This window comes from Falco biarmicus, chromosome 5, assembly GCF_023638135.1.
Source record: "Falco biarmicus isolate bFalBia1 chromosome 5, bFalBia1.pri, whole genome shotgun sequence".
Classification (NCBI taxonomy): domain Eukaryota; kingdom Metazoa; phylum Chordata; class Aves; order Falconiformes; family Falconidae; genus Falco; species Falco biarmicus.
The window spans coordinates 50,141,060-50,168,644 of record NC_079292.1 but is presented as its reverse complement, the minus strand read 5'-3'; the positions used below and the strand labels follow the sequence as shown (position 1 = coordinate 50,168,644).

Below are 27,585 nucleotides of genomic sequence, written 5' to 3'. Positions count from 1 at the left end.
TTGGATGCTAGAATCAGTATTTTGGATGCTAAAAGTGCTGAAGTTTTGTTGTCAGAGGTGAGGTTGCTGACTTAAACACACTAGTGGCCAGGAAAGGTGCACAAAGAAATGAAGGTTGTTTTCTGTCTGAATCAGGAGAGGAGAGAGAACGTTGGAGGATGAACAATCATTTTTAGATGTGGGCTTGGGACATGGTGATAGAAAATAAACAAATCCAGAAATTTTGGTCACAGACATGGGGGGAAACAAAATCCTCCCACACCCCTGGCAGAAGAAAATCGATGGGGGATTATGAACACCAACTGGCTTGAGAATGGAGTCTAATTTTAAAAAAAAAAGCAAGATCTTCAGTGATTTTAGTAGCCTGAAAAAAAGAGCTTTCACTACCCAGCGTTATGCTATTAAAGGAACAAATATTGAAGAAATTTGTCTAAACAGTTTGGAACAGACTATGATTATGGTCAGAATTTTTAAAGGACATAGATTTAGAGACTGCATGGCAAATCTAGGGCGCATTCCTTGCCAAGGATTATAATACAGAAGATCAAAGCTGCTTCAATGACAGTATTTAAACTTACAGTTTATAAATAAGGTTCGTATCTTCTTGAAAATAAAGCAATACTCATCACAACCATTTAAACTGGTGTCAAATACAGCACTGATAGTTTTTGATATTAGAATGGAAATGCAATCCACACACTACAGAACCACAGTAATTTGAAAAAGACAGCAGTTATGACTATTTGAGATATACTTTTTCCTCCTTTTTAAAATAACCACCAAAAAGCTCTGTTTATTCAGGAACATATTTTTTAATCCAAACGAAAGAGTGTGCCAAGCAGTGTTATACAAGCTTCCTAAATTCATTTGGCTGATTAATGTTCCTATTCCTGTATGCTTCAAAGTAGTAAAAGAAAAACAAATCTGAGGAAGAACTGACATTCAGATCTATATCAGCTTAAAGACATAATGCATAATATTGTCTGCTTGCCATTTAATGCAAAAGACAAATTTTGCTGAGTTCACTTAATAACAAGCAAATGGAGGCTGGTAATTAGAGGGCTGCAAATTAGGCCTTCTTTACAATAAACCATTAGCCTGTTTAAATTTCAACCTCCCTAAATTTCTAAGCACTTCTTTTCATTTAGCGAATTATTTTGCACATAAGCAGCATATTATTAATTTAAATGTATCGTGCCTGACTCCTCACTGCCTTACCTCAGTCCATCACTTCAGTTAGACCACAAAAGTCTGCACCTTGGTATCCTACTCCCATTTTATACACAGTTATGAAAAAAATTCCTCTCTGTGTATGGAGATTTCATCAACGTGAAACAGAGGAACAAACTTCCCTACACACTTCAAGCCCTCCACATTTACAGGCACTGTTTAAAAATAACACTTAAAAATGATGAACCTTGTATATCACTATTACTCCACATTTTCAGTATGTGCTGTAGACATAGCTAAGTACATTCTCTTGTCCAGGAGCAACTCTTACAAAAAAAAAAAAAAGTTGCTGTATGATTTGCACAGAGTTAGTTTTCTTTTCTAAACAGAAATAGTTTGTCAGGACTTGCACAACTTAGTTTTACAGTCTGACTTATATTGCCAGAATAACTTTTTTTCCAACAGTAATTAGAGGTCATGTGTTACTAAACAGACCAGAGAATCCATCCAGCAATGACATATCATATGGCAAACAAATGGAAGACATATTGGTCTGCTGCTACCAAGCAAGAACAAGGTAGCAAGGAAGATTTTATATTTTTTTCTCATATTTCCAAATTCATATAAAATATATATACTTATCACATATCATCATAAAACTCCTTTCAAAAAAAAATAATTGAACATTATTAAGTTCTTCCTCAAAAACCAAGGAATTAACTCTACCTTTCACTGAATTCCGAGTTTCAGAGTGAAGAACAAAAATGCACAAAGAAAAAGCTATAGATCCATTTCACAAGAAAGGTTTAAGATCATCCTGCACAGGACACAGATAAGCCTTTATTCCAAGGAGGTTCTATTGTGCTAGCCTCAGCCTTAATTCTTTCATGATAAAGCATGGTGTGAACTCACACACAGATTATGTCTCTACCGTAAAGGAAACACACACCATTGGCACATATTTCTGTGCACGTTATTCGAGGCTGAAACTGGACATTCCCGTGGCTCAGCTGTGACCATGTTACATACAGTTTTTCAAACCTCTCAACCAGAAAGCTTGCCCACCATGCTTAGGACCTTCAGTGCATGCAATTCTGTGCACAAACATAAGCTAGCATCCAGATAAAGAATACTGGATATGCACAGCTGGTTTTGCACGGTGTGTATTCCTCCGTATGTATGACACTGATTCAGTGGGGTGAGATATTTGGATTCCTTCTCAACGTCTATTAGTTGCAAGGGAAAAAAATAATAATTAAAATAGTGTAATTCATTTAGGAGGATAAAGACTGGAAGGCTATCAGTACAAGTGATCCTGCCTACATCAAGTAGACAGATTCCAGCCAAATCAAAGGCAGAATGTAGGTCCTATCACACAAGAAATAGACTGCATATACTTACCGTATTTCTAAAGCTGTATTTAGAGTGCTTCCAGAAACTCCTAAAGGTACATCTAAAGAAAAGATAGTAGAGCTAACTGGACTAAACTTATCCTTGGCCTTAACTGTCAGTGAACTGATGTCCCTGGAGCTGATGGCAGCAGAACAAATGAAAGGCAGGACATCAGCTGAAAAAGACACTGGATGCAGTTTTATTGTCACTGGAACAGTTAATATGATTGCATTGAAGCCAGGTTCAGCCATGTGGGATTGGCCCTGTACACAAATAGATAGGACTGGCAGAGTGATGTTTTCAGACTCTCGTTTGTACACCTCTGAATGGAACTTCAGAGGGTGGCACAATTCACAATCTGTGAATTTGAACTTGTGGCACGAAACACCAAGACCACCAGCACACACCATTCTCTGACTTCCCAGCTCTGCTGCCCCAAATCAGTGAGAAGCAAGTGGAAGTGAGGGAGTACTAACATACCCAGTCTGACTCCTAGAAACTCTTCACTGGAACATTAAGAAATATCATGTGAATGGTTCTTATACAGGTGTCAAGTCACAGATGGGAGAAGAGGTAGCTCTTGAGGCTGGGCTAAATATGATCTTGTGGGTTACTCCTGAACCTGATCTTCTCTATCCAGTAGGTTTTGCAGCAATGACGAAGGAAAAGAAAAATACTCAAGTATGGCAGTCCTTGCATGCTTACAAGTGCTCTTTAACAGCGGTGAAGATTTGGTGCTAGGAGGCATCTGAAAGGTGGTTCTGCAGCTGACCTGCTTGAAAGATCCTTCCAGGAGTATTGACAACTGTCAGCTAGTGGTCAACTATTGACCCTCCAAGGGGGGAGCCTGCACTTGGCCCCCCAAGCATGAACCACCTGGTCTCACTAGTGTCACTTCAAGTGGTGATGGAATAGCCGGAAGCTCAGGACTCACCCACTTTGCAAAAGAGTGTGCTCCAAAGCATGGCTGCAAAGCAGTGAGTACCACAAGGGCCTCGTTCAGGCAATACCTGCAGTGACATTTTACACCCTATGCTATTTTCGCCTTGCACCCAAACTTAGGTCTGCTCCATGCAGCAACGATAAAGCAAAAATATGAATAACATAGAAATTACCTATTCAGACTCAAAATGGTTATTGCATCCACCTAACTTGTATAATTTAAACATTGTTTAAGCAGGAACAACAGACAATCATTCACGCAGTGGTTATTAGATAACAATAGGAAATTAGACGATAATTTATTTCCTACATTACTGTGAATAAAAGTGTCCATTAATCTGAACTCCTAAACTGGCTTTTATTTAGACATACAGCAGAAATAATGTCTTCATTAGCGATTCTACTTCCATTGACCTCCAATATTATGCATGCTACCAGCTTTAATCAAATAAAATATTTAACACTATTTTTTTCTCCACTTGTAACATATTTTCATTCTCCTACTATTAAACGTCTGATGTTATATACATTTTTTCATTAACTAAAACCATCCAGCAAATAAATCTGTATTTTGCATGCTCCCCACAGTCACTTATTTCAGCATCGGTAATATTTACGAACATCAGTTTTGCAGTTTTACATATGACTCAGTATGCAATGCAAACATGGGCCAATCAACAAAAATAAAGAGGAGCACTACCCCCCTCCACTCACCTTGCGTTCATCCATCTCCTTTTTCTGCAAGTGCACGGGGGAAAATAAAACAAAGCAAAACAAAAAACAAGCGGATTCGCAGTGTGTTTAAAAGGCTGACTAACCTCAGGTTTGGCATACCAAAGACCAGGGCGAGAACAAACGCTTTCGTTTTCATCTGTCAGCTCCCACACCACTCAAATGGAATTGCGTAGGGAGATTTTTCCTGCCTTGCCTCAAATAAATGGGTGTTGTGTTTACATACTGCATACTGAGCATTGCCCACTCGAAGCCAAGGGCTGCATCTTGCCAACTCTTAACTTTCGTACAATATGGCGATTACATGAGCCAGCATACCATTAAGTCACATAACAAAACTTGGAGAATGGCACTGTCAGCTTGCAGAACTGTACCTGAACAACTGACATGCAGTGCACAAAAGGAGAAACTAGATTTCAGTGCGACGACAGAACTGGGTCAGAAGCAGACTGGGTTAGAGGCCTCAGTTTAAACTACAAAGCCAAGTGCCGCATAGTTCACAGAGATAAAGACTTACAGGAGCGCAACACAAGCAGGCAAAGGGAAAAAAAGTAATAAAAAGATCACTAAACATGCCTTACAAACTGCTCCCCCACCCTAGAGTCTTCCAGGTCATCTGTGTTTATTCTCCATATGACACTTCATTCCAGGGTGTTCTTTCCAGCTGCAGTACTTGCAACCTGGCTTCCCCTAAGCTGAGTCAGAACCAGGGGGAAAGAGAAAGGCACCTTAGTCCATTGCTTGATGTGAATAGCACAACATCTTTTTGGCTCCAGCAAGTTCTCTTTTTCTGTCTGATGAGTAGCAGATGTATACTCATCATGAGCTCCAAATGTCTTCAAGTGCCTAGTGTTTTGTTTTTGGGTTTTTGGGTTTTGTTGGTTTTTTGTTTTGGGGGTTTTTCTGGTTTTTTTGGTTTGGGTTTTTTGTTTTTTTTTTGGAGAATGAGCAAGAAAGATTGGAGATCAGAGCTCACAGTTTCCCCTAAAATAATGACTCTGCAAGCTCGCACCAAGGTATCAGATATGCTTTGCATTTCTGAATTAGCCTTCTGATATGAGACTGGAATGGGCAATTCTGTACTAATGCTTTTTCCAGGTACTGTTCCATAATAATCTCTACAAAGGCTCCACTTCAGTGACACAAACATACTATGATAGGACAACTTGAGAAGGTCATTTAACTACCAGTAATAGTGTGCACGCTCAGAGGTGAAAAGCTGAGCTGAGATCCAAGACTCTCCTGATACTGAGGTTTCTAAGAGGTTGTGCATCTCACCCACTGCTGAAGATCAAGTGCCTGAACCAACTATCTGTGATACCTTAACAGCAGCCTTGTCAGCTAACCCCATGGGTGACCCCTCCTTGCAGCATATTTCTTAGTAACTTAATCCTGTTTAGATTGTCTTCAAACAAAGAACAAGCAAATCAGAAATCTGCTACATTTTTGCAAGATTGTATCACACTAGCACTGCTCATCCTGTTATTTAAAATGTAAAAGTCTGTCCAGATATCAGTGATATTTTGTTGCAATATCATCATGCAAAATCACAGAAACTCTCTTCTGATAACAGTTTTAATTACTAAGTATATAAGCCTGCAAATCTTCTCACACAAGTAATCCTTTGATGAGATTAATTTATGGAAATAGTCCCATTGAAAAAGGATTTGTATGACTGGACCTAAATGCTTAATCACATTTTAAAAAGCATTATTACTTAGAATAAAAAAATACCCAGGAGCTGTTGGTAAATTTAAAACAGGGGGTTAGATACTTATCAAACTCTGTAGTTTCAGAAACAATCCTTTTAGGATTAACACTGTTGGGCAACATGCTTCTACAGTTCTTGTAGTTTCTCAGGTTACGACTGTTTTAAATAAACTGACCAACCTGCTCACTTTGAGTCTAGCGTTTAGCATGACTCTTCTTTTTCAGCACTGCCGCTGCACTGACGTATGACTCAGCTACTCCTTCAGCTGCACTAGTTATGTATTATCCCTGTGTAACATTACCTCAAACATCAAAATCCCCAATTTATTTTAAGCACTATCCAGGTATTACCAAGTGTTTTCAAGGCTCAGTGATGTAGTCGTTCTCACTTTCTGTACTATGTCTATAGTAGAATATTTTATTGTAAGAAACATTAACTTCTCTCCTGGATTCCCATTCCTGTCCTTTTCACTATGTCAGTTACCAGTCTAGACAATGGCAAAAGTAGCCACAGGAGAGCATATAGATTAAAATTTACTTTAGTGCACGGAGCGCCCCAATATGCTTAAGTCCTCCTTCTTGCATTCGCTTTACTTGCTCTCTCTTTGCACAAGGGTCTTCATGGTTTCAGTGGAAAAATCTTTCTTGAAGTATCTGCTTCTCTCTGATCCCCTCAAAATGATTAATGGTTTGGGATCACATTTGTTTGCTAATCCTTAAAATATATGAAACAATGCTTTGGAGAGCTAGGAGTCTGTCACTGCCTCCAAAAAGCAGGAAGCACAAATGCCTGAAGGCTGACAGATGCTTCACCACCATGACAAGAAGTTGTTCCACAGGCTACAGCTCATGAGCCCCTGAGTCAAGCCATATGGTCCTGAATGCCAAGACTGCCTGTCTTTCCCAGTTTATTGGGAGAGAGGGATTGTTCTGCTTTGCTCTGAATTTGTGAAAGTACTCTGCTGGTTTTAGAAGTTTACAGTTCATATGAAGCAAAACACTTGACCGCTTGCACCCATAAATCCTCATTTGTTTGCTGAACATTTTTTGCTTCTCTGAAGAAACAGCCTTATATGTATGCTTCCATGAGCTAGAATAACATCTTGTGACTTTATTGCTATCCACTCCAGTATAAAATTAAAGCATATAACTAAAGCACACATAAATATGGCTCTTACACTTTAAGAGACCCTTCCCAACTCATAACCTATTCAGCATATTTGACCAAGTTTTGTCTATAAGGTCTGAAACAACAGCTTTGAGGTGCAAGGCATCTTCAGTCATCTAAAGGGAGTCACAGCAATGGACAGACGCTGTTAGAATTCAGAACTGATAGTTAATACCTCACTGTACTTCAGCATCACAAAAATTAAGTCTCCAAGCTTTAACTTCTTAAGCATGGGTACATTCTCCAGTGCTTTGCCAGCCGAGAGTCAAATATTTCAGAGTATTTCTAATTCCTGTCATCTCCTGAAAAACTATGTAACTGCCCAGAAGACTTCAGTAAGGTCTTTCCCTTTTTAAAAATATATTTTACGCTGCTCCAATGAGTGTAGGCTGAAGTGTCCTCAAGCTACTGGTGTGTGGGTGACCCGGCAACCACCAAGGAACAGACGAAGGCAAAAAGTATCTTGCTTCTAACGAAGGGGCGGAGGGGCAGGCAAAGCCCCCGCGCGGGGCCAGCGCTGCGCGCCTCCCGGCGCTGCTGTCGCAAAGCCCGGCCTCGGCGCTGCGCAGCCCGGCCCCCTCGGCGCCCGGCCAGGACGGAGGGCACCGGCACCTGGCAAAGGCAAGCCTTAAACTTCCTCTCTTTAAAGTTTTCCTGAGCTGCTTCTCGTTACAAGACGATTTTCCTACGTGTCTGTCCCCATCCCTCCTTTCAAAAAAATGCACTGCACAACGACCGCAATCTTTACAGAACTTGGAGCAATAACGGCAGGGACCCCCGCAACGGTACCGAGCGGCTTTGCAGGGCGGGGTGAGGGAGGGCGAGGGGCGGAATGCCGGGGATGACCCGCAACACCCGCCCGGCGCCGCACGCCGGAGCGGCTTGAATGGAGCCACTGAGCGCGGCAGCCGCGGCACTGCTGCCCCCGATCGTTTCACGTTTTCGCACTCAGCTCGTCGGTGTAACGCAGGCAACTGATTTACTATGGCGATTTTCCCAAGTGCCTCCCGAGATCTCCCACGGCTCAGCCGCCCATCCGTCCTCTCGCTGCAACTTTTCCACGGGCTGCGGTCGCCGAGGGCGAGACCGGGCGGTGATTTTTTTGCCCCCACCCCCCCTCTCCCGCTTCTCCGAACGGCTCATCAAGGGCAGCGGTTCCCATCCCCGGCGCCCCTCACCTCTGGGGCATCCCCACGGGCGCGCGCTCCCCGCCCGGCGGCGGCCCCGACCCGCGCACTCCGCTCCAGCAGCCCCCCGCCCGCAGCGGGCCCTCCGCCGGGGAGCCGCGATCCAGCCCTGACCGGCAGGTAGGTCGGGACGCCCGCCGCCCCCGCCGCCCCGCCTCACTCACTTGTGCCTTCTTCATAAGGAACGGCAGCGCTGCAGTCCAGCCCAGCCGGCGGTGTGCAAACCCCCTTCAGCGGAACTGTAGCTCCAGCATAATGCAGCAGCGGATAGTCCACGCATTGGGGTTGCCCTCCTCTTCCACCGCCGCCCTGCGCGCCCCGCTGCGCCTCTCTCCCCACGGCGTGAACGCCCGCACGGACTGGAGCCGCAGCCGCCGTCCGGCCAGGTCTTTTATATCTCCGATCTGCCTCCAGCAGCGGCGGCGGCAGCCCAGGCAAGACACGCCTTTCCCCTCCCTCCCGCCCTCCTGGAGGACCGGGAGCCCTGGCAGACCCGCAGGGAGGGGGAAACCCGAGTTAACTTCGGGGAAGTTGGAGGCAGGAACAAGCCGAGCCTGCCCCTCGCCAGCGCAGGAGGGAGCCGCTCCTGCCGCGGGGCCGGCGGCGTCCCGGGCGCTGCCTGCCTCGGGGGGAGCGGCGGGCCGGGATGCGGGGGGGAATGCGGGGCGCCAGGGGCCGGCCACGGGGGGCTGGGGCGGAGGGCTCCTCCCTCCCGGTGCCCGGGGGCTCGGCCGCGACCGAGAGAGGCGAGCCCGGCCCGCCGGGGCGCGGCGGGGCGGGGGTCTCCGGCCTCCTCCGCGGTGAGCTCTGGCCGGTCGGCACACGCCTCCCGCCGCCACGGCAGCCAAGGTCGGTCGGGCAGCCGGCGCTGAGCCAGGCCCTTGGGTTGGGTCCCCCCACCCACGCCGGTGAGAAGTGGGGGGCCGGGGCGCCGCCTGGGCCCGCGGCGGGGAAGGCAGCGGGCTCGGCGCTCTGGCAACGCGCCCAGCCGGTGCCCGGTATTTTCAGCGCAGCACCTAGCAGCGGCGGCGGCGGGCACGCCCGGCAGGCAGCTCCGGCGTTGCCGTTTCCATTGCAGCGCTGCCTTTCCATAATCGGCGATTGTATTTCAGCCAGAGCTTGAAAACTGCCTTTACCTGCTGAAGCCACAGAAAAGTTGTTGAGCAGTGCCTCCTAATGCTTCTGCAAAGGTGATCCTGCAGGTTTTTTACTTTTAACACGCTACTACCTTTTGCATCCTGTGTAAACACCGTGTTTAGTCTTGGGCACAGAAAAACGATGCTTGATTTTTACTGCTTGGAGTCCTCCTGGCAAATCCACCCCAGCCGTAGTGACAGCATTTGAGTCCTCTTCAATGAAGACAGCTGTCAGGTTATTACAGACTGAATCTTGGAGTGTGCATTAAATGGAAAGAAAAGCTGTTTATGGAACTAGCATTTCCCAAGAGAGCAATCTTTGATGAAAATTAAAAAGCACGTCACCATGGAATGAAGAAAGAATAGTCTGTCCATGTCAACGGTCATTTCCTAAGGGATATTAGATATGCTGGGAGTACACAGTAAGATACTTCATTAGAAAAGTTTGTGTGGTTTTAACCTAGAATTAATGGTAAATTTTTGAAAGGCTAGATTTTTACCAAAGTAAAGGTGAGCTGTTCAGGTACAGAAAGATTTTGAACAGATCCCCAACTCCACTTTACATTTGGGTTTCAGTGTGGGCCAGATAAACATATAATCTTTTTGTGCCTCTGCATCCAGTCCAGAAAAATGGGTTGATAGTTTTCTTTTGCAGCATGACACAGCTGATGAATTCCTTGCAGTATTTTTGCATTTCTTGATTATTACCATGCTGAATTACCTTGGAGTTCTTGTGTTACTCTCTGAGCTTTGTCAGACTGTTTTACAAGCATATAGTCATAGTCTTTTCCTCTAACAGGTTATGATTCGAGCAATAGACAAGCAGTGAAAGGGAGGAAGTCTGTAACAACAAAAAAATCCAAGGACCACACTTACTGAAAAGATAGTTTGTGTATCACCTAGCGGTGATTAACCAAAGCTGCTTCTACAGTCTACCCATTTAGCAAACAGGGCCAGGAAATTAAAATGTTATGGCATATTTCCTCCTTAGAACAGATGATAGGTTTAGTCTCCTGGGGAGAGGCCCAGGAAAGTGTGAAAGAGCAGTCTGTCATAGCAGTTACTTACCTTATGGAAAACACTTCTGGTCTTCCTTTGCCTTAAGCTCTGTCACAGTCCACCATTAGATGCGACAGGAAAGATTTAGTGGATGCCCTGTGTCCAGTTACCTTACTGATAGTTGTGCAGAAAAGATAAGACTCTTGGGCCTAATTAAGTTTCTTTACCACGCTGGCACTGTGCACCTTTTCTGTCTATCCCTGATCTGAGTTCTTGAACCTGCCCTTGTGTTTAAGCTAGCCCAGCTGTAGGGGAGTAATGCCCTTTTCATCTCTTCCTTTACACTGGCATTTTGCACATGTAGTGCTGCTGACATTGACCTCACTATGGTTTAGGAAGTCTTTTCTATGAAATTCCGAGTTTAATATTTAAAACTCTTTAATAAACTGTGTCCATAACCTGTAAGAAAGCACGTTTTTATTAGTCTTGCCCATTTCTAGCATAGTACTACCTTCTGATTTACCAGATGAGAACTGGTTAGCCATGGACCGTTAGCGCATTGAGTGATAGGTTTCCAAAGCACAACTTCAAACCACATTCAGTCTTTTATGGCCTACCTCATTTGCATTTGTAAATGCTTGAGGGTGAACATAGGCTCCTGTCATAGTTCTGTGAAAACCTGTTTCTTCACAGGGAAGCTATGGAAAATAGTATTGGTCATCCCAGCTGTTCACAGGATTTGGTTCGACCCACTCAGCAGGATTGTCCTTCACACGGAGTACTGTTTTGCATATATGGAAACAGCAACCATTGAAGCATAAATGATATCTTTCCAGTCTAGTGTGAACAGAAGAGTCTCACCATCTTCTGCAGGTGAAAAATTACTGTTTATTCTGGAATTTTATGGAATATCTGCTGTGCTTTCTATAGCTCCAGCTGGGAGGAGAATGACCCCACTCAGCAATGTCGACATCTTGGCTGCTGGCTGGAACAGCTGGGGTTCGGGAATATGCAGAATGAGATCCAGCCTCAACCACTGAGGTTCCTGGGTTAAAAAGTGCTCTGCACCAGCTTGGAAAATTTTAAAATTTCTCCTATGAAAGCCTCTAAGCTGTGAAGGCAAGCACTGGTGTGTACATATTAGAAAGATAACACACTCATTCCACCTCATCTCTTACAGACTCTGAGCATGTGGAGGCCTTTGATGGCACAGAGACCCAGTCTGTGGCATTCGCTTAGTTAAGTCCTCTCCCCCTGATCTTCCTAAGGACACAGAGTAATAGGTGCAAGGTTTCTTAACCTACTCCAGGCACACAGAAATAAAAGAGTTAAAATTATGATATATAGAGCCAAGAAACTCAAAAGGTGCCCTCAAGCTTCTTTAGGTTTTATTTACAAAAGTACTTGATCATAGAGGAATCAATTCTCTGAAAAAAAAAACCCACAACCTTGCATGCTTGCAAGTTCTACAGAAAATTGTACTAATTACTTTGATATTGAGAAAGTACATTGAGATAACTATCTCCTTAAGAGGCCTTCCCTATCTTCGATACCACAAAATGTACTAGGTGTTATTTTGTGATTGAGAATTCATATATTCTAATCTTGGAGCACAACCACAACTGAGTATTAATTCTTTAATATTGGATCAAAGTACATATTTTGAATTTCTAATTGAGCCTTCTTATGCTTAACTGTTACCAAAGTGACTGTCGGTTTCTTTTAAGCGCCAGGCATCCTTTGTGCTTTATACAAATGACAAGGAGAATATTTGTGGTTATTCAGTATTACTAATCAGCAAGTAAGTGAATGACTCAATCAAGACTTAGGCCCACAAGGACACCTACACTACTGTGGAGCCACTTTTATTTCATAAGAACACAGGATTCAGGTGCAGTTTTTTCATTCACAGAGTCTGGCTCTAAGGATTAATTGCAAAAAGTAGTTTCTGTGTAACTGATTCTCCGTAATATGTTAGCACAGACTGAGATTTTAGGGATAAAGTTGTTATGTGAGAAAATCACTAACTGGCCAGTTCATTTGGCAGACTGATTGGCAGATCAGCTGGGGGTAACGCAATGTTCTGGATGAACAGAGATATCTCCAAATTAAAGAAAAATCAATCAAATTGAAGTTCAATTATTTATTGAAATGGCAACAGAAGTAGCTCAGTAACTCATTATGATGCTCCCTTTAAAATCTGTGCATTCCAAAAGCCATCGAGATACAGGAAAAAGAAACAAGCAGTGCAGCATAGAGTCAGGTGGCTTCAGACTACTGAAAATCTGTTCAAGAAGTGCCAGTAAAGGAGACTAGAGTTATAATGTTGTGTGTGGAATCCATTTGCCCAGAAGGAGCTATGGAGACAAGCAAGTAGACAAAGCTAGAGTGTGGCCTTTGTTTTCACGGAAGCAAAGTGAGCTTTGTTCATCTGACTGCCATCCTGGTCCGAAATATGGATGGAGAGAAGGAATGACAGATTTTTTACTGAAAGCCTAAAATATCTTCTATTAGTGTCTTTGCTGGTTTACTTTGCAGTAAAATGACAATTTTATTTCCATTGGGATTTTACAGCAGGATAATTAACATGCAAAAGATACTCTGTTTTACTAAGAAAAGTTTTTGGCAAGGAAGACAAGCCCAAAATAGGAAGTTGAACTGATGCTGTTGAACCTTGATTAGAGCCTGTAAAAAATAGTTACAGCTGCTAAAAAGTAAATGTCCATTTCTTGACTTACATGAAAGCTTCTTTCTACTATTCTTTCAATTAATACAGTTTTAAAGATATCTAAAATGAGCATCTGAAGATCTCACTGTCATGAGGGAATTCTCAGCTAGAAAAAACCGGTACATGGAAAACATAACTTGGGAAGCACTGGTGCTGCTGGAGTTCTGTCTTGGCAATCCCCCTTTGGCTTCTGGTGACCCTCTCGATGTTAACAGACATTAATAGAAATGTGAGGCTCCTTGAAACTCTGTAATGTTTTGCAGCCACTAAGATTCTAAGAAGATCAGAGGACAGAAGCGATTCAAAGATTGTTTTTTGGTCATAACTCACTTTTTTTTCATGTGTGCTGAGGGGTCTGATTCATCTGGGATTGTACTCAAAACCACTACGTCTGCTTTGCAGGAATTACTTACATGTGTGATCTTCAACTCGGTTGTCCAGATCAGGGAGACCTGCTGGAGTGCACTGTGATTACTCTGATGGCATGCCTCTGTTTCCTTCTATTGTGAGGGAGGTTGTAGGGATAAATTGTGGTCATCCAACTCTGGTCTTGGCATACAGTTAGAAAGAGACCAGAGTATATATTGGGATGGACAATTTGGCTGTTCTCCAAGCCCTGAGTTTGCATGTTACCATGCTGTGGTAGTTGCTAGTGGTTATGTTCAGCAGTGTTCAGCATGGTTAAATTTACCAGAGTCCAAACAACACTTGGTCCTGCTTCTGAAGCGATGGAATACCCAGCCCACGAGGACAATTTCCTCCTATTTGCAGAGGTTTCTTCACTGGGTTTGGTTGGAGGGTTGGAGAGCAGTGCTCAACGCTCTGTTCAGCAGATGCAATTAGTAGTCCTAACTCTGAAGAATACTCTTTTCCTGAAGTCCACCAGTCACCTACTATGAAGTGATGCCTGACATGTTGGATGAGAAAAGGGCAGTCATTTAGCCTACTTGTTTTCTTCAAGATCCTGTAGTTGGTATGACTTCTAGGGATGAAATTCTATCCCCACATTTATACCAGGAGATATTTCAGTATCCACAGGCTTCCAGTCATGAAGTAACAGGGAGATTTTTCATTACTTCTTAAACAGGAATACCAGAGGCACTGGCATGACTACTCAAAAGTACTAGAGCTCATGCTTCCAAGGAGCACATTCACAGACAGTGTAAAATGCACTGCCTACAGCATTACAAGGTATTATAGTTACTGTATTAAATAATCATTATTTCCCCAACATTCATATGATTTTTTTACTTTCCTCACTTGTCCAGTTTTCCACTTTGGGAGAAAAAGCAGATAATTATACACTACAGTCACCAAGCCAGGCAGCTTTGAAGGTAGGCAGATTCAAGCTGACACATCATCTTGAGCAACTACAGTACAACTAGATGTTTATTACAGGACAAAGCAACCACCAGTTATTATGTCTAAAATTATTTTTTTTTGCCTGTCATGAGATCAGTTTCTGTAGACTAATGTATTAACTATAGAAGCTCAAAACCCTCCATGTTATCTTGCTTGTACAATTCTATTTCCAAAGAACATAACAGCTTACGATTTTTACCATATTTAAACAGCTTCTTCTTATGTTCATATTTTGATTCCAGTAATTTAGGGTTGATAAATGTATAAGAAATAAATATTTCTGTTCCCAGATTTGTTGTCTCTCGATTTGCATCAGTCTATGTCATTCTAATCACAGTAATTACAACCCTAGGGAGTTTCATGATAAAACAGGTTCATCTGAAAACAAAATGCTGTGTAAGTAGGACTGGATATAAATATTCACTGTTTACAGGGAAAACTGAGACTATTCTTGTTGAATGAAAAAATGTGATTTTTTTTTTTTTAATAGTGCATTTAATCTGAAGAAAGGGAGAGGTACAGTATCAGGTACAGTGACTACAGAATCATATTATGTCATCATTTTTCACTTTGTTTGATGAAGTCTGATTGCATTAGGAGTGTAGAAAGGACTAAAACATAGATAGGGGTAAAAGGACTTCCTCAGCTGAGCACCCTGCCATCAACAGAAACTATCATTCAATCCTTCTGAAGGTTTCTTTATTTCCAGCATAAACTGAGTTAAGTTTCTTACTCCTGCTCTTCTGTGAGAATCTAATTTTTGAATTTGGCTCACTTCATAGCTGGAAACCTTCTTTTAATTTGAGGCTTAATATATTCATTGTTAATTTATACAGGTTTGTTCCTGGGCCGAAGTTATCCATTACCATAAATAGCTCTTTCCCTTTTGCTTTTTGATCCTCCTGCCTAACCTGCTGGCAATATGTACACTAATAAAATAAACAAGAGATGAAGGAAGAGCTCAAGTACTAGCATACAATGGTCTCTGGAGTTTCAGTTTTAGCACTTGGTTTGGCATGGTTTTGGTCTAGGCAACTGGTGTTCTCCAGGCCTGAGCTTAGCCAGAGGAAGAGTACGAGCCAGGACCTGCTTCCAGCAGGCAGTCACCCCCTGTGCTGGGGAAGGAAGAGAGTTTTGCTGCATGGATGTAAACCATCCTCTGCCCTTACCCAGGGGCAAGAAAATGGGTCCAGGCCTAAAGCTGTGGTTTGAATTCCCTTTTTTAATGCACACACTAAAAATAGGATTTGAAAATTATACTGGGGGTGGGGTGGGGTGGTGTGGTGTTAATAAAACAGGTGTTCAGGAAATACCCAACCACAGCACCTGCGCAGTAAAAGTCAACATTAATTCTGGAATTTCCTCCCTTTGGAGGTTTGGAAATTCAATCAAAGCATTCTATTAATATTAAAAAAAGGTAGAATGCAGAAATTACCTCAAGCTGAAGTATTCTTTCCTTGACTAGAAGGTCCATTGCACTTGGAGTTCACCAAGGGAGTGAGATCTCATTAACAAGAGGCCATGGTGCAGTGAGAAATTCTGTTCTTGTTAGCCCGATGTATTAGTGCAGAGAAACACTCAGCCAAAGCTTTTAAACCGCTGAAAAGGGGAGGATGGGGAGACCAGGCAGTGAGTCCAGACCTTTTGCAGGAGACCGTGGATTTGCTTTAGATACCACTTTAAAGATAAAGAGAGAGAAAAGGTAGAAAGTTATTTTTCCCCATTGAAAAGGACTTGGTGTAACTGGGTTTTTTTCAATGCAGCTGTAGAGAGAGGCCCCGTTCAGAACAGGAGTCCTGGTTAGAATGATAACAAATGTTTGAAAATAGATTTGTGTGATAGTTTAAATTCCCCAACTGACTCTTCAGTTTACTTTGCTGTGCATTTACTTGCATAAGACAATACAGGATTAAACTATTTTGCTTTGATTTTCAATTTCATTAAAATGGCAGTACCAATCCATGTACAAGCCCTGAGCTCTGACAGGATAGATAATCAAGGAACATGAAGATTTGATTTCCCCCTGCCTCCCAGCTTTGGAAGTAATCCAAAACAGAGCGCTGTGGCACATACATAAGCCCGAGTCATTCATCAGACCAGTTTCATGTGGGTTAACCACTACATTGCTCTTCGACCAGACATGAGAAAAGTGCCACCTGTACGGTGAAAGGATGATGTATTTTCCTGTTCTTTTTTCCTCAAGATTTTGTAAACAGTGGTGATTTTCATTTCATATATTCAATCTATTGTCATTCACTAGCTTTAAAGAGTAGATATAAAAAGGAAATGTAGTTCAGTCTGTTTTAATTTATGAAATAATATGAATTCAAAGTATTGTTTTTAGAAGTACAGATTTATGTGACAACTCTTTTCCTAGTCTTATTTACATTTCTCAAGTTATTCCTCAGTTATTTTATTGCTATAAATTTCACAATCTAACTATACATCTTGTAAAATATAAATACTTTTTTATTTTAAACAAACTGCCTTTCAATATGATTTGGTTAACTTGTGTTCTTTAATTATTGTAGAATTTACAAAAGAGTACTTAGCATACTTTTTGGTGCTTCATTATTTGTTACATATCTAACACATGTTTGCTTGTCTTTTCTCTAGGCTAATAATTTAACTTTTTTAGTGCCTTTTTATAGGAAAATCTTAAGACTTAGATAAATTCTACTTCCTACCTTTTATCATAGCTCACCCTGTTAAAAAGAGATTGAAAGACGGTGTTTGTTCTGATGGACAGGAGCTGAGCTTATGTAGTGATGTGGCTAGCACACTTCAGGCTGGTACTGGAAATGATGTGGTTAAATCTGACGGGATCCAGCTGCTAAAAATTGCCATCAGCAGATTCTGCTGTGTCTAATGGCAGCCTTTCCCCAGGAGCTTTGCTTTCTGTGCTTAGATAGCCCTTCCCCCTCCTTTCTTAGAGTGAGTCTTAGCCATCTCTCCTTCCCTGTACATTTGTTTGTCTGTGCAGGAGAAGTAGGGGTGTATCCTTGCCAACTTCTTGCCTCCTGGCCCTGATGTTAGTTGCTGTTGCCCTGGCAGTGTGTGATCCTGGAGCTCTAATAGCTGTATGCTGCCACTAGTGTCAAATAGACAGCTTCAAGCTGGCTGCTTCATCTTCTCCAATACATTAACTTTCTCAACACATTCATTTTCTTTCTAAAATGAAATAGTAAATCCTGTTCTAAAAGGCAGAAATCACAAATGTGGAAAACAGTGGTTTTCTTTAGTGTTTGAAATAACGCTTCTTCAGTGAAAAGAAGCTTTGCAAATGAAATAAAGCAAGATCAGCTGTGTTTTTTAATATTCCAGAGACACTTGTACCTGTGGAAAAGGTAGATATGGTAGTTGGTCCACAATACACCCTGCACAATAGAGAAGTGTCAAGGCACAAGACCCTTCTCAAGTTCTCACCTGTAACAATGGATGAAGAATTCTGTTAACCCTGGTTTAAGAAAAGATTATTAATTTTTAACACCAGGAAAGAAGGATTATTTTGGAGGATGGAGTCTATTTCGTGGAAAAGGATAAAAAGGTCTTGGTTTTCTTGGGCTGGTAGGCATAAGGCTGAGATGTACTTTTTGGTGGATGTCAAGGAAATAAAGAGATAAGGCAGGAACAATAAGTTAGTAATATTCACACAAGGATGTGTAGATATAAACTGGCCAATAGCCACCTTAACCTGGAAAAGAGCAAACCACACGTGACTGATATTCTGGATCAGACTTCCGAAAGGAGAAGGGGGAAGTACATGCATGGAGTTTAGTCAGTGTATGAAGGGGATAATGCATTGTGCTTGTAGGAGAGAATAGCAAGTAGTAAGAGCTGGAGACCAAGGCCATCTTTTGCTGTCCTGTCAGAAGGGGGATAGTAATCCTAACTGTCTGGTGAATGGTAATGCATGAAATTCTTTAATCTCTGGTTTTCCCAACAAATGAATGTCCAAGTATGCCCCTATAGACAGGTATGTAGTTCCTGTCTCCGATGATGAGAAACATTTCCCTCTCAAGAATTGTCACCGATGTCCTTTATAATATCCTGTTTATTCTTTCAGCCATAGAACCACCTGACATAATTTTTGTGTGGGATATAGTGGGTGATACAAAGGAGATGAGGACAAAAAGAGTTTTCCCTAGCCTGCACAAGGTAGTGGCACATCTCTTCATTACAGTAAGGGTGTTGCAAGTAGATGCTGTAAGTTCTTCATAAGTCATGTGTTACCATGCTGTGAATCAGGGAAAAGACCTCATTACATAGGAAGGGTAAGCTACAGATGGAATATGTTATGTTGGAAGGAATTGGGAATATCTTAAACTTGTCTTTTTACAAAACAATAATTCCAACAAGGAGTGATCTGTCAAAACATGTATGAATGTGTTCATACATTTATAATAAGAGAGACTGGTCCTTGGCTGATGCTGTGATGTAAGCTAGATTCTCAGCACTTGAAAACCCTTCTCTCTATGCTTTCCCTTTATCTTGGGGAAATATGACGTGTCAGACTTTGGACGTTTCAGGCATGTTCAGATATCCTCAGGCAGGCCTGCCTATCTCAGTGCCCTGAAAGGGTGGAAGGGTACTAGAAACAGAACTAAGAATGGTCTTGGAAACAGATCCTACATCTAAGCCTGAGGTGGGGGCGGGGAATGTTATGGGACAGATTTTACAAAATGTGCACTAACTCTTGGCCAAAACATGGGATTAAAAAGGAATGCACGCAATTTTAAGAAATCTGTTTTCACAGTTGCCAGTTTCCCTGAGGTAAGTGGAGTAGTGAAAAAAGGCTGCAAAACTGAATGGGTTAAAGCAAAATATACTCCTCTTATTGAAAAATTCCTTTAGCCAACTGAAGTTCTTATTTCAAGCAGTTCAGGCTCCATATTGGATTTTCACGTATGGTAAACCAGTGGAAAAATCCTTCATATTCTTCATCTTTTCCCATTTGCTTTTTAAGAGAAATCTAAATGTACAGAGAGATAATATTAATATTCTATTCACTGTATGTATGTCTGTGTATTTATTTCTAATTGCTATTTTTGTGTGCCACAATAATAGATTAGGTCTTTGGCCAGCTATTCCAACGATTTCATTTTACTCAGTGGAAATATTCTTGATTTATATACATAGTCACATGATCAGAATTTGACCTTCTGTTTAGTTTTTTGTTATGCTTTACGTACAATAACAATATAATGAACTTGTGCCATTTCAATGGCTGTGCTGACATTAACAAATGGCCCTGGAACACAGCAAAGATTCCTCGGCAAGATAAGATACTATAAATTTAGCTACTAGAGCACTGCAAGTGATGATGCTGAGGTTTGATTTTTAAACAGAATAGTTGCATTAATCCAACCTCCATTGAATGCACAAAGGAAGAATTCATGGTAATTAGGAAGAGACAAATGGCAGCATTCACTTCTGGAATTCTGGGCCCACGTAAGCATCCAGTAACCACTTTAGGTCTTTAGGTTTCTTACTTGACCGAAAAGGAATCATACACAAGGGGAACTTGCATACTGGAAGGAGGCTCCGCTCTGTCTCCAGACATACAGAACATCTACAGGATGAGTGGAAACAGGTTTATCATAATTATACAGGGAGCTGGAAACAGCCTCATTGCCTAATATGTTCCATTTTCATTTTGCATTTTTTTTAATCTGTTAAATGTTCTAATACCTCGTCAAAGGCTGCTACAAATCAACAATTTAGCCTAGAAAAACATGTTTTCCTTTGTGTTATGAAACTCTGAGTTTGTCTAAATTAGAAGCTGAAAAAAAGTGCAGTTTCTGTTCTGGGACTTGTATTCCCCAGAAAAACTATCAATCTGCTAAAATACTAGCTGAATGTGAACAAGCTGAGAGTGAACCTGTTCTGCTCTGTAGATGTACATGCAGAACTGCAAATGCCCTAAAGCTTTCCAAGCCATGACAGTGGAAGTGGAAGGTGAAGGAGAAAGATAGATATAATGTCTCTGCTTTCTAGACTCAGCAAAGCACAAGCTTCTACTGATGCAAAAGAAATGGAAACAGGACAGACTTGGCTTTCTGGAACACTGGTGGTGATGGCAGCTTATTTTCTGCTGTGGAATAAAAGCTGGCCTTAGCTGCTAGCCATTCAAAGGAATTTGGCAGCTCAAGCTCAGTTCTGCTTCTATACTGAAGAATTTTTAGGGATTTTCCTTGAACATGTTACTTAATTTGCAAATCAGAAAAATCTCTACCCCCTCCCCCTTTTTTAAAAAACGTAGGAAATCCTCTACAGAAAGTGTGTTAGACCATATTGTATAAATGTTCCAGAATTTAATAAATGATACATATACTGTGTCTATTAAAAGCACACTTACATGTATTTGATGAATTAATTAAACTGAATGTCCAATTATATGTCCGTCTACTGTTTCTCCTTTCATTTAATGTCTGGGGCAGGTTCATAAAGAGATAAAATGCCCTGACTAACCAGTGCACAACTACACATTAATTTGGCATTTCCTCAGATTCTTAGTCCTTGCTTTTGCATCCTAAAAATATTTTCATATAATCAGGATATCATTGGGTTTAGTATTTCATAGGCTCCAAAATGTATGCCAGAACAGCTGTAATCTCTGCATATAGTTTAAAAAGATAACTCAAGCTGTATAATTCTGGAGGTTCCTTATATAGTGACACTTTATATTAGTGTTTCTTGAGGGAGCAGAGATAATAAAGATGATTCACCCAGAACATAGTTTGCCTCTCTCTGTGTGTATTCATAATATTTAATCCAGTCTTTAAGTGTGTATCACTCACTACAAACAAAAAGTTCAAGTATGTTAATTATCGCACAGATATATTAGTGGTTTCGAACAGAGTGAAAACAAAGGAGGAGAGGAAAACAGTCACCTTAGAATAGGTATCCCCAGGAAGGAAAGCTAAGTTCCATAATTTTATAAATTTTGAAACTAGCAGCATTTTTACCACATTGGGTGTCAAAGAGCAGAATATGAGAACATAAATGCACCGAAAGGAGTTAATTGCCTTGTATGTCAAATGGAGTTTGAAATGCATCCTGAGCACAGGAGTGCTCTTTTGCAAAAGATCATTAAACTGATATATCTTAAGTCTTGCTTGTATGTTGATACTCATATCTTTGTTTTTTGAATCCTATGTAATGTAAAATAATAAAACCTGACATTTTAATGAACTCTATTCAGGGCTTACATTCACATGGCCTAAATTCCAGTACCCAGCCTCATGCATATCTCAGAGTGCTTATCTACTAGGAAAGACTCATTATATGTGAGGTATAAGCCAGCTAAATGCTTGGCCCTGCTTGCTGTTAAATTTGGAATTAGAAACCTCTCAGACAGTCAGGAATGGGGTATGGGTATTTGTCCCTATACTTCTCAACTTTTATCCATTGGGAGTAATATTTTTGTACTCTTTTGTTACTATTCAGCTTATGTTAAGAGTAATCACATAAGTGTTTATTGTGTTAGATCCTTGAATTGTGATTACAAGTCAGTTCTGGAATAGAAGTAAATTAAAAACTTACTACAACCTAGCTGTTATTTACATGCACTGTGATGGGAAAGCGAAGGTGAAGGAAAACATGTTTCTTTTGACTTAAGCCTATAATATCAGACCTTCTGAGAAGGATCATATCTTTTCAGAAATTCACTCAGAAAATAATCACCTGAACACACCAGTTGTCCGTATTTAGAAAATAAAGTGTTCTCACATGAATATGCTCTTTAAACTCTGCAGTGATTACAGCATGGGAGTGGAGAAGAAAAGGCAGATTCAGCAATACTTCTCATAGATCTGCAAATGTATTCTTGTGAAGTACTGGGAAAATGAATAAAAGCCTGATTTTATTCGCAGAATTTTATAATAAGGAGCTACTAATTTTGTTCAATCTGCCTTGCAAGATGCTTTATTCATGAGGAATTTTAAATTAAATAGTTCCTACTGAAATTACTTTAGAAATATTCATTTAAGGACTAAAATGAAGCCCAAGTATTTGATGCTGTTTCCATTGAAAATTTACTTCCTTGACTTCCATGGAAGCAGGATTAGGCTGATAATACTGATTTTGCTTGCTCTAGTGATCATGTATGTCTCTGATTTGACTGGCCTTTGGATCAGGTCTTAAGCAGCTTTCAGATCTGTGCTAGCTGCAGATCTGGAAGGAGAGCTCTGGAATACCACTCTGCTCTTTTTTCACCATCATGGCAAGAATCAGCAAAAAGACACTTCAGAGGTGTATTTTAACTTTTTTTAAAAAGTGAAAAACCTCCTCTCTGATATTCTGAAAGAAACACTTTGTACATGCTATGATGGAAACAGTGTAATTAGTGTCATGTTCTAAAGTCAGCTTTAGGAAACTTCTGATTTAGTTCTTAGGAACTCCAAGCTGCTGACTTGCTGCTTCTGTCAAGACGCTTACTGGAATTAATGGAATGGCATCATCAAGCTATGGTGCTCTTTGTGCCTCAGTAGAGAGCTCCTGCATGCACATCCTGGCTTTCTGTTCCAAAGTTAAAGAAACAGTATACCTGTCATCGCAAGAACTGGGCTTTAACTGCCTGTTTTCATTGTGTTGATTTATAGTGCTTAGGAGTTCATTCCCTCTGGCAGAGACTCAAGCAGGGAAATCTGCATCTCCTCTTTCAGAATGTATTTCTTTAAAAACATTGTAATCTTTTTCTCCTGGAATTTTACAAAACAGCAGCCAGAACCTCAGCCAGTGTAAATTGGCCTCCTATATTGACTGTGATAGATCTCTGCTGATTTACATTCACTGATTATCTGTCCTGTGTTTTCTAACTTTCAAAAATGCAGAGAGCTTTTTCAGGAAGCAAAAAAGCTGTGCTTGACCTTTTACTTACATGCAAGGGAGATGAGAAATGCCTGTGTTTGTTCTTAATCCCTTACTGCTTTAAAATTTAAACAAGTGCTTTAAAAATAGTTTAGGCCAGTGTTAAGCACTTTGATTGGAGTAACAATGGTCTCACTTTTTTCTTTTTCTTCTGAGACCTCCTCCAATTTCATTTTAGCCAAGGATAGACAAGTAAGTGTTAAGCTGACTTTGCACAGGGGAATAGAGGAAGTCATATACTGAGAAAGACATTTTGGTGTTTATGTTATTACTGTCTAAATAAGGCTGTAAGTGAAAAAAGCATTAGAGCAGTTGACCTGGAAAAAGATTCACAGATAAATTCTAAGTTTATCTAATCACGATACTCACCCTGAGAAACAGAACTGCTCTATGACTATGCTGTCTTTCCCTCTCCTATCTTTCATTCCATCAAGTCTAACAGTTATAATCATTTTATCACACAGCTGGCCTTTAGCACCCGCCTGTCTTCCTTGACAGTGGCAGTGTATGTGTCTTGACAATTTTTATTGGCCATTAACACATGATGAGTTATCTGACTTGGAGATTTGGGGCTTTCACTTCATTATCTTGTAGAGCATTTAAATTGTCCTCTTGATTTCCAAGACAATCCTGCTTGGCTAGGATCAGTTGTACCCCAGTGTCCTCGTTTCAGCTGGGATAGAATTAATTTTTTTCTTACACACAGATGGCTTTGGTTGCTGCTGGGTGATGTTTACACTGAGTCAAGGACTTTTCAGTTTCTCGAGCCCTGCCAGCAAGAGGGCTGGAGGGGGCATAGCCAGGAGAGCTGACCCAAACTAGCCAAAGGGATATTCTGACACAATGCTGAGTATGTAAGCTGGGGGAAGAAGAAAGAAGGGGGGAACATCCAGAATTATGACATTTGTCTTCCCAACCATTACATGTGCTGGAGCCTGGCTTCCCTGGGAATGGCTGAACACCTGCCTGCTGATGGGGAGCAGTGAATGAATTCCTTGTTTTGCTTTGCTTGCATGTGTGGCTTTTGCTTTACCTATTAAACTGTTTCTACCTCAACCCATGAGTTTTCTCACTTTTACTCTCCCGGTCCTCTCCCCATCCCACTGTGGAGGGAGTGAGCAAGCGACTGTGTGGGGCTTGGTTGCTGGCTGGGGTTAAACCACGACACCCAGATTAATTCTGACTGTGCCTTGTTTCCTTGGCATAGGCAGCTCTCTGTAAGGTGACTTCTGCAGTCCAAGAAGCACAGAATTGTATCACACAATAAGTTAAGGAGAACAGGGGACACCCTTCCAGTGGTTTTAGGGCTCTAGCTAATAGAAGAAAAGTATTATGGCTTGCTACAGTGGAGTGATTCTGCAGATATTGTCCTCCTTAAAAAGGACCAAGTGACTTTTCTTGTTCCAGTCTCAGGCAGCCATAGCCCTGCTGCTTGCAGGGATGATCTGGCACTTGTTTGATCACTCACTTCTACACTGTCCTCTCTGTACCGGCGGGGAGGCCATGCAAAGGTGGGGAGTGCCAGCAGTGGGAGGAGGAACATGAGGTGTGGGAGGCCAGGTGATTACTGCTCATAATCCCTCTCCCCTTCTCCTCCCCTGCAGATGACTGCATTGCGCCACGCCAGCCCTTTCAGCAGGGTTTAGCCTCCACTCTCCCAGCAGGGCAGTGCTAACAGAGTATGTCCGTTTCTCATATGAAGATAAATTTCGCTGCTGTGAAGCTCTGAAGATGAAGGTAGAATTTGGTTTTACTTCCACAGCTGAAAGTTTTGAGCTAGTTTTTACCAACAGAAATTTTACTTTGTGTACAGTCAGATGAAAGGACCATTGACACTTCTGTATTGAACGTAGGCTTCATGTGTCTGAATGTGTTGATTCAGTGCAGTAGTGTAGTTTTGAAACTAACCCTCAGTCACTCCCACTTAGTGCACATTGACTTGGTTTCTAGAGCACCTTTAGTGCATTTGTGCTAGTTTCTACCTGTGTGAAATTAAACCAGAAGCATTTATCCAGGAGATTACAGATGTGCTCTAACCCCTAGTGGGGGTCCAAACCACTGACTAGTCCTTGGAGCAGCTATGAATTATGTTCATGATGATGTTCAGTTTAAGGCATCAGGTCAGACCTAGTCTGAAGGACAAGCCCTGAAACACGTAATGTGAATGCAGAGGCATCAGCAGCTTCAGTCTGCTAATCTGCTTTTGTTTGCTGAGTTGCATGTTAATGTAGATATAGCCTTAGCTTCATGAGGAGAGATTTATGGGCTCTTAAGACCTTCTATGAAACTAGCTCAGAGCTAGAAGGAGAACAGGCTAAATAGTCTGTGGTAGATGATGTCTGTGGGAACACCTAGAGGCTTATATTTTATAGAGTTGTTTGGCGGGAATGCATGCTTCATGCAACCATTTCCTGGGAAGCAAAAAGCACTCCACAAAACAGATGCATTTTTAGACACTCTTCCGTCATTGCATAATTGGAGCTCTAACTTTAATCAGTTCTTGAACTTGCCAGTGGGAATACAGAGCTTAGAGGCATAGACTTTATGTACCTTTTGAATATTGTTTATTGGTTGAGCTCAATGGAAGTGAAGAAATTAATGTCACAGAATATAAAAGACAATAAGTTCTAAGACAATTTTTCTATTGACTGGATAATTAGACTCTGCTGTGTGGTTCCTGAATAACTCTGGTGCTTCACTCCTGAACAGTTATATGAGTAATGCCATTTTTCTATCTTCATCTAGAAAGTAATTATATTTAATGTTATACAAATGTATTAAACATATGCAGGACAAGCAAATAGAATTTTTTGCTTACATTATTTCTGTTACAATTATTTTATAAAATTTTGATTGCATAGCCCATAAAAGAAAAAAAAAAAAAAAAAAGATATGACACGCAGATGGGGAAAGAATAAATTTACTCTTTTTAATTTTCTTCTTTTTTTTTGTTTGTTTTGATTTTCTCTTGTATCCAGTGAATGAATTGCAAATGTTTTCACATTCATCCCACTTATTTCTCACACTATGATGTGCATATAATTAGGCAATGTTTTATATAATTTTCATCATTACAATCTACACACAGATGAGAAGAGAATCACATACTGTAATGCCATGTATCACATATGGCATAAAATTTCAACCAGTGACATGACTATAGCCCAGCAAATTGTGTTTCCTCTAAATGGATCTTTTTGATAGCAACTTCATAGTGATCTGAATATCACAAGCCTTTTGTAATCTGTTTCAATGGAAAAATCTCACTGTGTCCCTAGAACAGTCAATCATTTGGGGAAAAGAGGTACTGCTCTTGCATGTTTTTCATAGTGTTTGACAGCATCTGGTGTTTTTTGTGAAATGAGCAAGAGAACATGAATGCTATCTATGAACACCTAACTCACTGGAAACAGAAGAGCTGTATTCCAATGCATTATTGCTTTCTCTATTTGAACATTTACTATGCGGATTTATCCAAAGTAATGCAATTTTTGAGTTTATGAAGAAGCTGGTGAATTCCCTGGTAACATTCTCCATCACTTGACCACTCAGTGCAAGTGTAACCCTCAATGTAAACTCCTTATGGATAAGGCTTTGGGTTTAGGTCATGGTGAATATTTCACTTTCCTTTTGAAGAGAAGCACTCTTTGATGCTGGTGACATGCATACATTAGTATGCCTTCCAGAACTGGATACACAGTCACGAGGGCCACATTAAGGCAGGTGAAACTACTGGAGTCCTACTTGTTGCACATTTTCATTCTCAATAGAGTTCTAGCCGAGAGGTAAGACAACTCTTTAATTTTTTTAAATTATCACTACAGTAATAGAAAGACTGCAGAGAAATTACATTATAGAAAAAGAACTGTATATCTTTATTTCTAAGTTCTAAGTAAAAAGGCTTAATACTTTAATGTTCTTTTATATCAAATTATTTTTTACACAAACTCAGATTTGATAGATTTTGTCAAGAGTGTTTTTAAAAAAGCATTTAAGCAAGATAATTATTCATAATTAGCATTAATTATGAAATTAATTACAAAAAAGAGAAATAGCTACAAACTTGAGTTATAAATGTTGACCAAAGTTTTTGACAATACTCTGATTCCTGTATTTTTAAATGTTATTAGAGAGCTCAGAAAAGGCAAGGACTAAGAGCGCCTGACGCTGACAAGACCAGAAGCCTTT

At 40.9% G+C, this 27,585-nt stretch overlaps 1 protein-coding gene across 2 annotated transcripts in view; it reads right to left on the bottom strand.

Annotated features, from left to right (window-relative positions):
• KITLG (KIT ligand) overlaps positions 1 to 8,851 on the bottom strand; it is a 55,125-nt gene extending 46,274 nt beyond the window's left edge. The window contains exon 1 of one of the 2 annotated variants that reach the window (XM_056341342.1): positions 8,466 to 8,851. In XM_056341342.1, coding sequence (XP_056197317.1) covers positions 8,466 to 8,480 — 15 coding nt within the window. In that variant the 5' untranslated portion in view covers positions 8,481 to 8,851. The remainder of the gene's footprint in view (positions 1 to 8,465) is intronic. The other variant, XM_056341341.1, reaches the window with a different exon arrangement.
• Between the last annotated feature and the right edge of the window lie 18,734 nt (positions 8,852 to 27,585).